This window comes from Mercenaria mercenaria, chromosome 2 (genome assembly GCF_021730395.1).
Source record: "Mercenaria mercenaria strain notata chromosome 2, MADL_Memer_1, whole genome shotgun sequence".
NCBI classification, from domain to species: domain Eukaryota; kingdom Metazoa; phylum Mollusca; class Bivalvia; order Venerida; family Veneridae; genus Mercenaria; species Mercenaria mercenaria.
Window position 1 is genome coordinate 27,230,416 of NC_069362.1, and position 17,882 is coordinate 27,248,297.

A 17,882-nucleotide genomic window follows, 5' to 3' on the forward strand; every position below is an offset into this window, starting at 1 on the left:
CCAAAAAAGCAAACCAAATTCATCAAGCACACATAGCACGTCCCAGTGACATGGGAATTGTTTAAATGCTTGTGCAAGCTACATCACGGTCAAATGGAAATTGTTCAAATACTGTTGCAAGCTACATCTCGGTCACATGGAAATTGTTCAAAGACTGGTGCAAATATTCGCCCACTCACCCAAAAAAATGTTCACAAAGTAAATGCCCATATTCTAACCATAAGGCTCTAATCCTTTATTTCAAATTTATGTATTTAACCAAAATGTTCAACATAACAAAATGCAGTTGAGAAAACCAACATAGTGGCTTTGCGACCAGCATGGATCCAGTCCAGCCTGCACAGTCTGGTCAGGATCCATGCTGTTCACTTTCAAAGGCTATAGCAATTAGAGAAACTGTTTGCAAACAGCATGGATCCTGACAAGACTGCACGGATGCGCAGGCTGGTCTGGATCCATGCTGGTCGCAAACCCACTATGTTAGTTTTCTCATGGGGTTGGCTCAATTATGTTTCTATTTCATGCTTTTTTTCTGTGGATCAACCCATGCAGTATCTGTTTCAAATTGAGATTTTCATTAAAAAATTTAAAATTATCGAAATAACACAGAAGAATAAGATTTAAATACTTGTATACTATAAACACACTTTATTATATGTGAATTTTTTCAGATGTAAATGCAATTATAAATCTGATAGAACTATTTTAGCTTTTTCCGAAAGAAACATGCTGACATCATGAAGTTGTGCATATATTGTTAGTTTTTGGATTTGACACTGTACTGGTAAAATATGGTTAAAATCACAGAAAAAAAAAACATGAAAAAGAAAAACAATATACATTTGGTTGTTTTACATGTAAAACAAAAACATCTTTCACTCCTGAACCTAAAATATTACATTCTCATTTATGGCTGTGCCAGGTCTGAAAATATTTATTCTACTGTTCACCCAGTGAGATATTTTGATCAAACAAATATCTTCTATAATGATGTCATGTTCCAAATTAGTTATCTTATCAAATAGTTTGACTGTAATTTAATGAATACATTATTTTATTAATTTTCATGCAATTCAGATTTTTCTACTTCAGTAAAGATTTATTAATTGTAAAATCATTTATATACTGGTCATAAATGAAACCAATTAACTGTTTTCCAGTGAAATTTTCAATTTAATACTTTTTAAGTTACTATTTTTGTTTTTATTAAGAAAATAAAAACACTATTTGACCATACATAAATGATTTTATAGTTTTTACACATGCATCAACAGAATTTCTTTTGTAGGATGGGTTGAAACTGTCATAGTATGATGTATTAGGCGATGAAATATTTATTTCTGGTCACTTTTGGCAGACAAAAATATCTACTTCAATTGTGATATTTTAAAACATGCAGCTGTCATATTCATCTACGGTAGCACCACTAAATTGTGCTACTCATTTTTATATCAATTTATGTCTAAGATAATAAAGCCAAGTTTTGGACATCGGCTTCAAAACTTCTGCATCAATTGGCTGTTTTTTAGCTCAGTCATGAAAGTGACCAGTGGCCTAGCAGTATACCAGTTTTGGAATCTTGCCTCAAGCTTTATAAAACTGTGTTTGAAGGTCAGTCCTGAAATTCTAACTTGCCATTGGCCAATTTTAAAACTGTGCTCAGAAACGACCAATCAAATGCTTCAAATTTGGGACTGGTCTCTAGATTCTATGACCTCAAACCCTCAGGAACAGGAGCAGCAGCCAACAGTTTGAGAATGTTTTACTTTACACACCTCTGTTATTCATTAAATATATGTGACCAGAAACAAACATTACAAATATCAGCAAGCATGAAAAAAAAGATGACAGCAAAAAGAACATCTACAAAGAAAAGATGGGGCTACCTAATATACTGCCATCGAGTACAGAATCTGAAACAAAATATTACCATAAAGATATAGATTATTTTTTTCTACATGCTACGATAAAAATAGGAACAGTTGTTGAGTAAGTGATATAAACATGGACTTATTATATAATGATAGGAAGTGTAATGATGTTCTATTTATTTTTTGAAGTTGTCATCAACAATGTCATTATGAATTATTTGGGGAAATTAACATTATTTTTTTATTTTATTTTTAGTGTATTTTTTTAACCAAGAGGACCATGATGGTCCTGAATCGCTCACCTGTTCCCACATGACCCAGTTTTGAACTGAGTATGACATCGTTTTTTTCTAATATTTGACATAGTGACCTAGTTTTTAAGCTCATGTGACCCAGTTTTGAACTTGACCTAGATATCATCAAGATAAAAATTCTGACCAATTTTCATAAAGATCCATTGAAAAATATGGCCTCTAGAGAGGTCACAAGGTTTCTCTATTATTTGACCTAATGACCTAGTTTTTAACCGCACGTGACCTAGTTTTGAACTTGACCTAGACATCATCAAGGTGAACATTCTCACTAATTTTCATGGAGATCTCGTGAAAAATATGGCCTCTAGAGAGGTCAAAAGGTTTTTTTTATTTTTATACCTACTGACCTAGTGTTTGACTGCACATGACCCAGTTTCAAACTTTACCTAGATATCATCAAGGTGAACATTCAGACCAATTTTCATGAAAATCCATTGAAAAATATGGCCTCTAAAAAGGTCAAAAGGTTTTTCTATTTTTAGACCTACTGACCTAGTTTTTGACCGCAGCTGACCCAGTTTTGAACTTGACCTAGATATCATCAAGATGAACATTCAGACCAACTTTCATACAGTTTTATGAAAAATATGGCCTCTAGAGAGGTCACAAGGTTTTTTATTATTTGACCTACTGACCTAGTTTTTGATGGCACGTGACCCAGTTTCGAACTTGACCTAGATATCATCAATTTATTTATTTATTTGGGTTTTACGGTGCACCAACACAGTATAGGTTATATGGTGCCAAACAGGACTACAAATTTTGGTTCCACACCTCATTTACATCGAAATAAAAACATGAGGTATGGAATAAAAATTTGCATACCTGCAGAACCAAGTATTAAGACCCTATTAGTCACCTCTTATGATCATGCAAGGGTAAGGCAGTGGTTACCTAGATATCATCAAGATGAACATTCTGACCAACTTTCATTAAGATCCCATGAAAAATGTGACCTCTAGAGTGGTCACAAGCAAAAGTTTATGGATGGACTGACGCACAGAAGGACGACAGACGCGATCACAAAGCTCACCTTGTCACTTTGTGACAGGTGAGCTGAAAACTATACAAGCATCAAAGCTGTCACACTCAACCATTAAAGGTTCAACAGAGATTCATGATAAACCATTACAAAGATAAACCTCTAGTGTGCCAGAATACAAAATTGTTTTCCAGGACAGAATTCCCAAAATACTCAAGGACTGGATATCATTTTTGGTGGATTTTGACAGATATAAACCATATTACAACTTCCAGCAAATATCGATATTATTACAGTAACTTGTTACAGAAGAATCATAACAGATGTCGTATTATTTATCTTCACAACGTATAGTTAGGAAATTCAAAACCACCGGCCCACATTACATGGTAATTTGTCTACCAACAGAAATACAGCTCATGACTTTTAATTCAAACATCCATTTATCAAATAAAACAAGCAGGGAAATATACACACGAAGGGTTATATCAGAGGAGAATGGGAGCAAAATTTAAAGAACTTGACTGTTGAAGCCCAGAAGACAGGAACAACAAAGGGAAGAAATTCAAAAAAAAGTCCACAAAAATTCCTTACCAGGTATAGATATGTCAAAAATACACCTAAAAATTGGAGGTACCATCTATGTTGTACCACAGAAAAGTGGTTTCAGTTTTCCCTACGGCCAATAATAAAAAAGTTACAAAATAAGCTATTTATAGTTACATAAAAGGAACAAGAGCTGTCACTGGAGACAGCATACTCGACTATTTCAATGCTGGAGAGTGAAACTGGGCACATCTGAGGAAGCTGGAGCTGTGACTACAGTGTTTAATGACTCCAATAAGACTGAAGATATTGGACAATAGCTTGGGTCTGTGTCAAAAACATTAAGTAATAAGAGATACAAAGAACATTAAATAGGTCTAATTCTAAGTAAAAAGGGAGATAATTCATGAAATACTGGTGCAAGAGTGATTTTTGCACCTTGTGTTATATAATGTGGGTGATGATGTGGAATAACAACTTCAAGTTTGAATCAAATCCATTTAGTAATAACTGAGATATAGTGAAAATGCATCAAAATTAACCTGAAAGTCTAAGTAAAAGGGGGCATAATTCATGAAATATTGGTACCAGAGTTATAGACCTTGTGTCATATGATGTGGGTGATAAGGTGGAACAACTATTTTAAGTTTGAATCAAATCCATTTAGTAATAACAGAGATAGAATGAAAGTGCATCAAAACTTAAACCTGAAATTCTAAGTAAAAATGGGGGATAATTCTTGAAATATTGGTGCAAGAGTTATGGCCCTTGTGTCATATGATGTGAGTGATGATGTTGAATAACTATTTTAAGTTTGAATCAAATCCATTTAGTAACAACTGAGATAGAGTGAAAGTGCATCAAAATTTTAACCTGTAATTCTAAATAAAAGGGGGGCATAATTCATGAAATATTGGTACCAGAGTTATAGACCTTAAGTCATGTGATGTGGTTGGTAAGGTGGAACAACTAAATTAAGTTTGAATCAAATCCATTTAGTAATAACTGAGATAGAGTGAAAGTGCATCAAAACTTTAACCAGAAATTCTAAGTGAAAAGGGGGGATAATTCAGGAAATATTGGTGTGAGAGTTATGGCCCTTGTGCCATATGATGTGGGTGATGATGAGGAATAACTATTTTAAGTTTAAAACAAATCCATCAAGTAATTACAGAGATAAATAGAAAGTGCATCAAAACTTTAACTAAAGTGCGGATGTGGAAGGACACCAACGCTGACGCCCATGCAAGGTCGAGTAGGACAGCTCTCCATACTTCGTACAGTCGAGCTAAAAAGGGATCTGCCCAATAAAAACAAGAACACTGCAATGCAGAGCAATATACACACGAAAAAAAGTCATATGACCTCTGACCCCTAAGAGTGACCTTGACCTTGAAGCAAGCCATTCGAAACATGAACTCTACATGTCGTCGCAATATGGTGTACATTTGTGCCGAGTTTCTTTGAAATCCTTCAAGCAGTTCAAAGAGTTACAGAGCGGACACGAAATTGCTAACGGAGGGACAGACGGATGAACGGATGGACAGACGGACACTGCGGGTATAACATAATATGTTCCTTCGGGCATATAAAAAGTCATAAAGTCTTGTCCATTCAGTTTTGATCTTTACTGCAAGAAAATAGGAATTTTTGCTATATCAAAAATATCAAGAGTTTCAAAGAGTTTTGAAGATATTTTCCACATGGGGCCGTACTTTCATTTTTATTAGTTTCAATCATTAATCAGATAGTTATTACTACGAAGAATTCTAGAAAGCTGCAGAATAAGATTCAAAATAAACCTATTGTATGAAAGTTTACTCACGATCTTTCATGGTATAAGCCGGGTTTTCATAGACCATGTCAGGACCTGGAGCAAGCATCATTAGACGTGACGGAGGTCTGCTACCATACGGCATCGTATATTCTATTGGATACGAGTGTAGACTTGCTTTATCAATCCTCTCTCCATTGAATTCACTGTACTGAGTTTGTGGTCCCTTCACAGCTTGTCCTCTGGTTATTGAAAATAAACATAATATCAATAAACAAACGATGACTAGGTCAATAAGGATAGAAATCATTGTTTTAATGAATATTTCTTATTTACAATTATAGCTTTTTGATAAAACTTTTAAAAATAAAATGTTCAAACCAATTCAAGGACTGTAAACGGACATGACATGTGTAACATTGGTTTATTTTTATGCACTCAATGACCTTTGAAATCATGTCCATCAGAAGAGACCCTACAAAGCGAAAGACCCTTTAATTTCATGTTTGATCCTAAGGATTACATTTATACTAACATACAGGCATTAACAGAAAATGCAATTAGAGGTCATAATTTTCTGAGATATCAGCAAACAATACCAGATAATGCTCTGCAGCTATTCTTTACTATTTTGTGTGATCATTTCAGATTTGTATAAACTGCTATCATACAAAATTAAGTTTTCAACTTCGTTTTTTATCCCATCTCTGAGAATGCATAACAAGAGGTCCATGATGGTCCTGAATTGCTCACCTGTCCCCACATGACCCAGTTTTAAACCGAGTATGATGTCTTTTTTTTCTATTATTTGACATTGTGACCTAGTTTTTGAGCTCATGTGACCCAGTGTTGAATCTGACCTAGATATCATCAAGATAAAAATTCTAACCAATTTTCATGAAGATCCATTGAAAAATATGGCCTCTAGAGAGGTCACAAGATTTTGTATTATTTGACCTACTGACCTAGTTACTGAAGGCACATGACCCAGTTTCGAATTTGACCTAGATATCATCAAGGTGAACATTCTGCCAATTTTCATGAAGATCCATTTAAAAGTATGGCCTCTAGAGAGGTCACAAGGTTTTTCTATTTTTAGACCTACTGACCTAGTTTTTGACTGCAGCTGACCCAGTTTCGAACTTGACCTAGATATCATCAAGACCAACTTTCATAAAGATCCCATGAAAAATGTGACCTCTAGAGTGGTCACAAGCAAAAGTTTACGCACGCACGGACAAAGGACGACGGATGCTGTGCGATCACAAAAGCTTACATTGTCACTTTGTGACATGTGAGCTAAAAACAAGATTCATATAAAATTTTATTTATTTATTTGGGTTTTACGGTGCACCAACACAGTATAGGTTATATGGCGCCAAACAGGACTACAAATTTTGCTTCCACATCTCATTTACATCGAAATAAAAACATGAGGTATGGAATCAAAATTTGCATACTTGCTGGAATCACAGAGTTACTGCAAAACCAAGTGTTAAGACCCTATTAGTCGCCTCTTACGATCATGCAAGGGTAAGGCAGTGGTTCCAATTCTTTTCATACACAGATCGTCCTAGAACCACATGGGGCTCATATAAAATTTAAGATTATCTCTCTCCATTCCAATCAGCCAATTTCTACAGCAACAAAAAAAAAGCCTGGTTAATACAATACTTTAATATTCAACACTAGTTTCTATGGATCTGAAAAATGTCTATGAAGCCCAGCAAATATGTTTTAAACAAAGTTTATTTGAAGTTTTCATTACAGAGTTGGACCAAAAAATCTCCAGTAGTCTAGAATGGTAGCTCCCTCATGTTAATGATTTAGATAAATATTAGACTGGTTTACCTTCTCCAGCACAGACAGCACACAGCAAGGATGATAAGGAAGAGTATCAGTCCACCAACTGCTATAGAGACTGGGATCACAATGTCCAAAGTGTCGTCTGACAAATCTTCTGCTTCTGCAAATTGAAGGAAAATTCTTATAATCATAAAAATTCAAGATTCTGCCAATTAGTTAAGTCCTGTGTACTTTTAAATTTTAATTAACAGTAAAAAAAAACTAACTGCTTGAGGTTGCAAAGGGAGGAGCAAAATTCCAAGCATAGAAAGTAATTAGATGGCTGTCAATAGAACACTGGTGCCCCTAAAACTGTCACTGTACACATACTTTTGAAAAAGTCAAGGGCCATAACTCTGACTGTGTGAAATTACAATTGACAAGGGCTGTCCGTAAGACAGCCAATGCTCGACTATTCGAATTTTTGTCCCAGAAGCAGGAAAATATTACCCTAAATATTAAAATATCTATAGAATTTCAATCCAGTATCTGCAATAGTTTTGGAGATAGTAACTTGCATGCAAAACTTTAACCTGAAGTTTTAAGTTCAAAAGGGGACATAATTTGACCAAAATGCATGTCAGAGATATAGGACTTGATGCAATCAACTAGTTTTATTACCCTGAAGGCACATGTCAAGATTCAATTTAATATCTGCATTTGTTCTGCAGATAGTAACTTGCATGCAAAACTTTAACCTGAAGTTTTAAGTTCAAAAGGGGACATAATTTGACCAAAATGCATGTCAGAGATATAGGACTTGATGCAATCAACTAGTTTTATTACCCTGAAGGCACATGTCAAGATTCAATTTAATATCTGAATTTGTTCTGCAGATAGTAACTAGCAAGCAGAACTTTAACCAGAATTTTCTAAGTCCAAAAGGGGGCATTACTTGCCCAAAATTCATGTCAGAGTTATGGCACTTGACCCAGGGAGGTTGGTAACAGATCTAGAAAAAGAAACAAGAGGGCCATGATGGCCCTATATCGCTCACCTGTTATCATTGCAATTGAGGACAAGAAGGTCCTCAGAAAAAATATCTAAGTCCAAAGGACAGGAACAACAAAGGGAAGGAATTTAACCAAAAAGAAAAAAAAATCTTACAAGGTATAGATATGTTAAAATACACCTAAAAATTGGAGGTACCATCCATGTTGTACCACAGAAAACTGGTCTCGTGTTTTCCCTACGGCCAATAATAAAAAAAGTTACTAAAATAAGCTATTTATAGTAACGTAAAAGGGAAGTAATTAAAAAAAAATATTGTAAGTGGACAAAAGAAGGATCTGCCAAATATATCTGTTGACATAAATGAAATTTCAGATCAGTATCTTCATTAGTTATGGAGATATAACAATTTTAATTTGAAATAAAGGGAGGTAATTTGACATAAAATCAGTCCATAGTTATCTACCCTGATTGTCTCAGTCCAACTAATAACAATAATGAAATTTCAAATAAGCCCTGTAAGTACTTACTGATATAAATCCATTTTGATTACGATCAGGGGAGGTAATCAGATATAAAATAACTCTGGAGAACATATGATTGGATCTGATTTGTCATGGAATCCAAGATTTATTGTTGTTGAAGATATTTTGGAAGTTTGTATCAAATAAAACCATAAATGAAGTCTCTATATGGCTGCAAAAGCCAAAATAGCCAATTTTGGACCTTTAAGGGGCCATAACTCTGGAACCCAAGACGGAATCTGGCCAGTTGAAGAAAGGAAGCAAGACCTTGTGGTGAAACAAGTTGTGTGCAAGTTTGGTTAAAATCAAATCATAAATGAAGCTGCTATTGTGCAGACAAGGTCAAAATAGCTAATTTTTGCCCTTTCAGGGGCCATCACTCTGGAACCCATAAAGGAATCTCGCCAGTTCAAGAAAGGAACCAAGATCTTATGGTGATACAAGTTGTGTGCAAGTTTGGTTAAAATAAAATCATAAATGAAGCTGCTATTGTGCAGACAAGGTCAAAATAGCTAATTCTGGCCCTTTCAGGGGCCATAACTCTGGAACCCATAATGGAATCTAGCCAGTTCAAGAAAGGAACCAAGATCTTATGGTGATACAAGTTGTGTGCCAGTTTGGTAAAATTCAAATCATAAATAAAGCTGCTATTGTGCAGACAAGGTCAAAATAGCTAACTTTGGCCCTTTCAGGGGCCATAACTCTGGAACCCATAATGGGATCTGGCCAGTTCAAGAAAGGAACCGTGATCTTATGGTGATACAAGTTGTGTGCAAGTTTGGTTAAAATAAAATCATAAATGAAACCACTATCGTGCAGACAAGAAATTGTTGACGGACGGACGCACGCACGCACGGACGGACGGACTGACGACGGACGACGGACGAAGGGTGATCACAAAAGCTCACCTTGTCACTATGTGACAGGTGAGCTAAAAATAAGTTTCAAATCTGTATGCCTTTAAGAATAGCTGTATGTACTTGCACGCAAAACTTTAACCAAGATTTTCTAAGTCCAAAATGGGGCATCATTTGGCCAAAATGCAGGTCAGAGTTATAGGACTTGATGCTATCAACTAGTTTTATAACCCCGAAGACACGTGAAGTTTCAATTCAATATCTGCATTAGTTTTGGAGACAGTAACTTGCATGTAAAACTTTAAACAGGATTTTCCAAGTCCAAAAAGGGGCATAATTTGGCCAAAATGCAGGTCAGAGTTATAGGACTTGATGCTATCAACTAGTTTTATAACCCCGAAGACACATGTGAAGTTTCAATTCAATATCTGCATTAGTTTTGGAGACAGTAACTTGCATGTAAAACTTTAACCAGGATTTTCCAAGTCCAAAAGGGGGCATAATTTGTCCAAAATGCAGGTCAGAGTTATGGGACATGATGCTATCAACTTGTTTTATAACCCAGAAGACACAATGTGAAGTTTCAATTCAATATCTGCATTAGTTTTGGAGATAGTATCTTGTATGTAAAACTTTAACCAGGATTTTCTAAGTCCAAAAGGGGGCATAATTTGTTCAAAATACATGTCATCGTTAAGGGACTTGATCCAGTGAGGTTGGTAATTGACCTAGAAAAAGAAAAAAGTAAGTTTCAATGCTATATGCCTTTAAATGATAGCCATATGTACTTGCATGCAAAACTTTAACCAAGGTGTGACTCCGACACCAGGGTGAGTAGAGTTCTATGTATTGTCGAGCTAAAAACCCAGGTGCACAACTTCACAGGCTAAAATAAGGATTCTGTGAGGCATGATGACTCTAGGTCAAATACTTCTTGAGACATGCGTTTCACAAATACGGACAGACAGATGGACAGACAAGGGTAAATCTAAGTGCCCCCCACCCCCCTCCACCATAAAAAAAATCAAAATGGAGAGGGCACGATAAGATTAGGGCAAGGTACAATATAGATTGCTTGAAAGAGTCTGGGTGCTCCTGCCAGCAATGTTAATGCATATGCAAGTTGTGATTCATTGTATCATATAATGATCTACAAAATACATCCCTAAAAGTGACAAAAGCTTAAGATATAAAACCCAACAAGGAGATCTATACAAGAGGCCCATAATGGTCCTATATCGCTCACCTGTCATCATGGTACTTAAGAACAAGAAGGTCAAAAAATCATAATCAAGATCAATCAAAAGAATCATGAGAAAATATAGTTGAAATTTTCTTAAAGGTACAGATATGTCAAAATACGCCTATAAATTGGAGGTACCATCAATGTTGTACCACAGGAAAATGGTCTCAGTTTTTCCCTACGGCCAGTAATAAAAATGTTACTAAAAAAGTTATTTATAGTAACATAAAAAGGGAAGTAATTAAAACAAAAATAAAGAAGAATCTGCCAAATAAAAACAAGAGCACTGCAATGCAAGGCAAATGCAGAGCAATACATACACAAAACAAAGTCATATGAACTTTGACCCCTAAGTGTGACCTTGACCTTGAAGCAAGCCATCCGAAACATGCACTCTGCACATCGTTTTGATGAGGTGAACATTTGTGTCAGGTTTCTTTGAAATCCTTCAAGGGGTTCGAGAGTCACAGAGTGGAAGGGAAATTGCTAACCAACAGACAGACAGACAGACAGACAGACGGACACAAAGGTGATAACATAATATGTCTCTTAGGGTGTATAAAAAGGAACCAAGATCTTATGGTGACACGTTTTTGTGCAAGTTTGATTAAATTCAAATCATAAATAAAGCTGCTATTGTGCAGACAAGGTCAAAATAGCTAATTTTGGCCCTTTCAGGGACCATAACTCTGAAACCCATAATGGGATCTGGCTGGTTTAAGAAAGGAACCAAGATTTTATGGTGACACAAGTTTTTTGCAAGTTTTTTTAAATTCAAATCATAAATGAAGTTGCTATTGTGCAGACAAGGTCAAAACAGCCAATTTCGGCCATTTCAGGGGCCATAACTCTGGAACCCATAATGGGATCTGTCCAGTTTAAGAAAGGAATCAAGATCTTATGGTGATACAAGTTGTGTGCAAGTTTGGTTAAAATAAAATCATAAATAAAACCACTATCGTGCAGACAAGAAAGTGGACGGATGACGGACGGACGGACGAAGGGTGATCACAAAAGCTCACCCTGTCACTATGTGACAGGTGAGCTAATAAAATGTCTACTAATGGAATATACCAAAATTAATTCTGCAAACAAGTTTTCTGAAACTTCAAGAAGTTTCAATATTTCTAACTCCATAAATTAACTTGATCATCAATAAATAAAATATATTCAAGCTTATAAACCAAATTTCTATATCCTCTCATAACATAAAACATTATACTCTTCTAATCTGAAAATAAACAGATTGCAGTTATTACATCATGTCCAACCTTATATATGGTAGCCGGTGAAAAATTTTGTAAATATTAGAATGTTACTTACTGACTCTGGTCTGGCAGAAATCTCCCTTGTACCATTTAGTGCAAACACAGCTTGGTCGAGGCTCTCGTGTACATGTGGCTCCATTCTTACAGTAACCAAGGTCACATTTGTCTGAAATATTCATTTCTCCTTCAATCTTTAGGCTTATTTATTTTATAGGCTTTGTTTTATTGTTTTATCATACTTATTGCTGACATATGTGTAAACTGACATGTATATCCACATAAAAGCTACAAAACAGAAAAAAAAAACATGTTTTTTTTTTTTCAAACAGCCCTCCCAAAAGAAAATTAAACAAAAATTTAAGGCAAAGAATATAAAGCAAACAATTCTCTCACAAAACTTAATTAATTCTTTACAAAAACACATAAGGTTTTCATTTTTAATTTCTTCAACATTCAAGTCAAATTTTTGTTAATGGGTAATACAGGGTGTGCAGGGGGTGGAAGGAGCAGTGTTAACATCATACAAACACATCATTTATATATCAACTTCCCAGCTTTTGGAAGAGTATCACTTCATCACAGGGGGCACCTGTCCAGAACCACTTACCATCCAAACCAGCTGGTTGGCTTCCTCACATAAACAGGTATTAGAAGCCACCAAATCATTAGTGTAACAACTATAAATGAACAGAAATAGTATAAAAAAAATCCAGATCTACTCACGGATACACTGTCTGCCAGTGACTTGCCCTACACTAGGCTCATAGTTTGTGAAACATGTGCACGAGTAACCAAGTGCATTTGTGTCATCGACAGAACATGTTGCATTTGAAGAACAGTCATTGGCAGCTGCCGCTGAACAATAACCTGTAAAAAGAAAAAAAAAAAACTTGTGCAAGAACCTACATTAAATACTAAATACCATTTTGTTACTTAATTATTAGTAGCAGAGCCTCGTTAACTGCCTAAACAGTTACTCTCAAACCAGGCAGATATTCCCATCCACATCTACAAAGCTCGGAAAAAATCTTACAATGCAAAAAGACACTGTTATACGATATATTTCGACATAAATGTGTAAACATACAGTCAATCAGACCTCTTCATACATAAATTGAAAGACACTCAGTAGAATTTTTTGGTCATTATTATATACTGAGGTAGTCAGATGGATTTCTTCAGACATATCAGTATTAAGAGACTGTCAACCAGACCTGAATATACAAACTCTGTCAATCAGATATCTCCTGGCTCAAAAGCACACATAAACTGTTTATAAGACCCCTTTAAAAAATAAATTGTACTTTTTAGTATCAATAATACTGCATAATTATATTTTGAGTACTGCTGTATCTGGAAGCCAATATGTAATGAGCTAGTCATGCTTTATTACCAAGGGATATGTCAAATATACCATACTTGGTTTAGGTATTGGACTGTAATCATAGAGAAATGCATTGGCAAAGTAAATATTCAGACTTCAGTTCATACTTAGGCAGTCTTCAATCTTCCGAGAGCCGGTAGCTGTAGTGAATTTTCTCCCAGCTGGACACTGCATACAGGTGAACTGGAATGCCTCAGGTTGGAATGTACCACTTGGACATGGCACACAGGTAGAGGATGCAGCATTAAACTGCTCACCAGCATTACATGGACCTATAAATATACATCGTTCTCTTGAGTATGTACACAGTATATGGATTTTGTTTACTAAACATGTACCATGTACATGCTCTACAATCACAGTATCACACTAATCAATCATAATAATCATCCTTCTGACCTATCATCATCACAATTGTCATCATCATCATCCATTTGGTCTATTATTAGTATAATCTACAGTATCATCATCATCAGCAATAACATGTTTATCATCATCATCATCATCAACATAATAACCATTGCATTACTTTGATTTATAACGATCTTTATAAAAACTGAAAAAAATGCTTTCTGAAAATCATAATTTCACTCCCACAGTACTTTGTTGCATATTGATTTTGATGATAACCATCATGATTTTGTTAAAGAAGAAACTGAATAACGTTTTATACAATCTATTTTCATCTTTATGAAAGAGGAAATGAAACAAAAAATAAGCCAACAATAACTTTAACAGTTTGTATTAACAATATCATATTGTATCTGCACGACAAGTGTGTCACTGCCTGAATATTCCCCCTATCCAATCTTTGTTTGTTATCTTCCTTAACCCTTAGCCTGCTGGCGGCAGATGATTCTGCCTTTGCGACCAGTGCAAACCAAGATCAGCCTGCACATCCGTGCAGTCTGATCATGGTCTGCACTGTTCGCTATTCAGTCAGTAAATTTTCAGTGAAAACCCCTTTGAGTAATAAGTGGTACTGTCCAAATTGAAAGATGGACCAGTCCATTATAGAAATATAGCAGGGTAAGGGTTAAATTGTTGACCTGTGTTATTGCCAATCATACCTTAAAGTTTAGGAATTAGCCAAACAAACAAAAACCTCTAGCTCTTCAGATAATCTCACAAGCAGTTTTAATGATATGGAACAGCCACAAAGTTAACTTATTTGACCTTTGACCTTTGACCTTCAAATGCAACCTTAACCTTGGACCTAGTAACCTTGGCTGTGTGCTACTGATGTCACCTTGAAAAGGTTAATAATTGATGCTAGTTTAGTGAAAGTCTTCCAAGAGGTTTAAAAGATCTAAATTTAAGGTATTTGACATATGTGACCTTCACCTTTGACCAAGTGACCTGGGTTGTGTAATCTGCATATCATTTTTTTAGGAGGAAAACACATTATGTTTAGTTTTGTGAAAATCTTTCAACTAATTTTTCTCAACGGTCAGTACACTACTGTAGACTAGTTCATATTTTATGTGTCAACTTAAGCTAAATTCAATCAAACTCACAAAACCCTAAGACTGTACCATACCCTTGCTTATTTCTTTGTCATTCATTTACATGTAAATTATTTTAAATTCATAAAGTGCTCAATCAAGTTGGCAAACTTTCATTTTGTAATGAAACAGAGCTGTATTTAAAGAAATCATAAAATGAGACGTGCCATGAGAAAACCAACATAGTGGGTTTGCGACCAGCATGGATCCAGACCAGCCTGCGCATCCGCGCAGTCTGGTCAGGATCCATGCTGTTTGCTAACAGTTTCTCTAATTCCAATAGGCTTTGAAAGCGAACAGCATGGATCTAGACCAGACTGCGTGGATGCGCAGGCTGGTCTAGATCCACGCTGGTCGCAAAGCCACTATGTTGGTTTTCTCATGGCATGGCTCAAATAAGTTCGAAACTTACTTCTGCATAAGTCCTCTGATGTAGCACCTTTTCGAGGAGTGTATTTGATCGAAAATGGACACTCAATGCACTGGAAACTGCCGGCGTTTGGTTGGTAGGTACCTATTTCACAATCTACACATTGGCGACTATTTTCCACATAACTCTGACCAGCTGCACATGGACCTGGACAAAAGAAAGTAATAACATCCGACTGTTGAAATACTCAAATTTAACACATTGTCAAGATGTTTTTATTCTTTATATTAACATTGTGCGGATACAAAATTTCAACTTAAGGTTAATAGCAAAAAAGAAAGAAGTTCAACAGATTAATGTTAAAATGCTGATATAAAATTTGACACTTACTGACAGTACATTTACTTTCACTGTCTGCACCTGTCTGAGGGGTAAGACGGCCATTTGGACACTGTGTGCAAGTATCGGCAGCCACGTCACTTCTATACGTTCCAACAGCACACAGTTCACATTTATTGTTTGTTCCAACAAACTGACCAAGTGGACAAACAGCTGAAAATAATAAATGTAACAGTTAATAAGTTTGTTTTCTAAATGGGAATTTATACTTAGTAAACTCCATGCCAATTAATGCTTTAGTGATTTTTCATTCACTTTGATAACATGAAAAACAGATAGTTGGGGTGGGTTTACCCTGCTAACAAAGTTATACATTAATTATTCCTAATCACATCAAAAGGATGTTCATGTGCTATGTAAAATAGTCCCATTCATGAAAATTGCAGATGAACTATCAATGATCAAGCAGTCCTAATACAGCCTGTCTCCATTCAAAGTCAAGGTGAGGAAATTATGCAATAAAATTTCACACATCTCATTGTGAATGTGGTTGGTTTTGCACGTGCCATAATTATAATTGTTTGATGTAAACATTAGATTTCTTAATCGGCGGTCATTTGTTTTTGAGACGTTATGAAAATTGCTTTTAATTTAAACTAAATGAATTAATTAGTTTGAACAGCTGAGATCTTTGATAAGGATTAATTAGAGGTAATCGCAATGAGAATGTATAAAAATTAACTTCTTGAGGGAATGTATCATTCGTTCAAAATGTCAGATCGAAATGCTGTCAATCCTCTGGGAGAGAAACATGGTACATAAAGGAACTTTGCTCAAAAACATTTGAGGTAAGTATCATTTTCATTCTTCAAAAAAGTGAAAACTTTGGTAAACATAAACTGTACGGAATCGTGTACGTGTATAGTGCCGACAGCGTATACACAGCATCACGGAAACAGCCTTTATTTTTTATTAAAACTTCTCGTAACTAAACCAACTTTTTTCATTATTCAGTCCATACGTCCCTTCTCATAACTCGAATTTCGGTTATCTCGAAATAAAAAGCACGGTCCCGTGAAATTCGAGATATCGAGTTTCGACTGTATTTCAATAATCTGGTATTTGCTTTGTTTAAAAAACAGCCTGTTACAAATAGATCAGAAGTATATTATCAATAGGGCAATTTATAAGTGAGATATTTATATATATTTCACAGTGAAGTTTGCTTTTTCATTTGCATTGCAAACTGCTTGTTATTTCTTGTTTTTAAAAAGTTGCATTTTGTACAGATGACATGACATTTTTTATACATAAAATGTAAATCATTTAGTCTAGCTAAAAACTGATTCTCCTTACATCTGCAGTCAGCAACTGAAGTAGCCCCTGTGAATTTTGTTGAGTTTCCAAGCGGACAGTTTGTACAAGAAGTGACCCAATCCTGTGAGTTGTATGTTCCAAGTGGACATTTATTGCATGTATTTGTAGTTGTTTCTCTGTAGTAACCATCTGTTGTGCAGTTTGCTGCAGAATACAAAATACCACTTAGAATGAGAAGTCATATTAGACAGCTACATTATCATTCCCGTAATGTTTCATACTAAGTAATTTTTTTGTGAAATAGGTTTTGAGATACACACAACACAAAAGTTTTACTCCTTTTTTATGCATATTTTTTACAAAGTCAAGAGCCATAACTCTGGTATGTGTAAAATCCTTTTAATGAATGGATGGACAAGGGCAACTTAATGTGCCAACAAATGTTTTTGAGAGACACAAAAAAACCCCACTACATTCAGTCGAACTTTGTTAAATGAGCCAAGCCATGTGAAAACCAACATAGTGGCTTTGTGACCAGCATGGATCCACACTACCCTGCGTATCCGCACAGTCTGGTCAGGATCTATGCTGTTCACTAACAGTTTCTCTAATTGGAATAGGCTTTGAAAGCAAACAGCATGGACCCTGACCAGACTGTGTGGATGTGCAAGTCTATATCCCTTAAATAAGCAGGCAAAAAGGATAATTTTTTCCATCTCACTGAAATAGGTATGCAAGAAGGATAGACAAGTCCATAACCCTTTAAGCAAGAATGATAAATCTGTCCATATC

The 17,882-nt window shown here is 35.5% G+C and overlaps 1 protein-coding gene across 1 annotated transcript in view; it reads right to left on the bottom strand.

Moving 5' to 3' along the window:
* LOC123563563 (uncharacterized) overlaps positions 1-17,882 on the bottom strand; it is a gene marked incomplete at its 5' end in the record, with an annotated part of 85,188 nt that overhangs the window by 4,063 nt on the left and 63,243 nt on the right. The window contains 9 exons of the mRNA XM_053524919.1: positions 1,887-1,913; positions 5,539-5,729; positions 7,339-7,453; positions 12,231-12,341; positions 12,899-13,042; positions 13,667-13,831; positions 15,477-15,641; positions 15,825-15,986; positions 17,130-17,294. Coding sequence (XP_053380894.1) covers positions 1,887-1,913; positions 5,539-5,729; positions 7,339-7,453; positions 12,231-12,341; positions 12,899-13,042; positions 13,667-13,831; positions 15,477-15,641; positions 15,825-15,986; positions 17,130-17,294 — 1,245 coding nt within the window. The remainder of the gene's footprint in view (positions 1-1,886; positions 1,914-5,538; positions 5,730-7,338; positions 7,454-12,230; positions 12,342-12,898; positions 13,043-13,666; positions 13,832-15,476; positions 15,642-15,824; positions 15,987-17,129; positions 17,295-17,882) is intronic.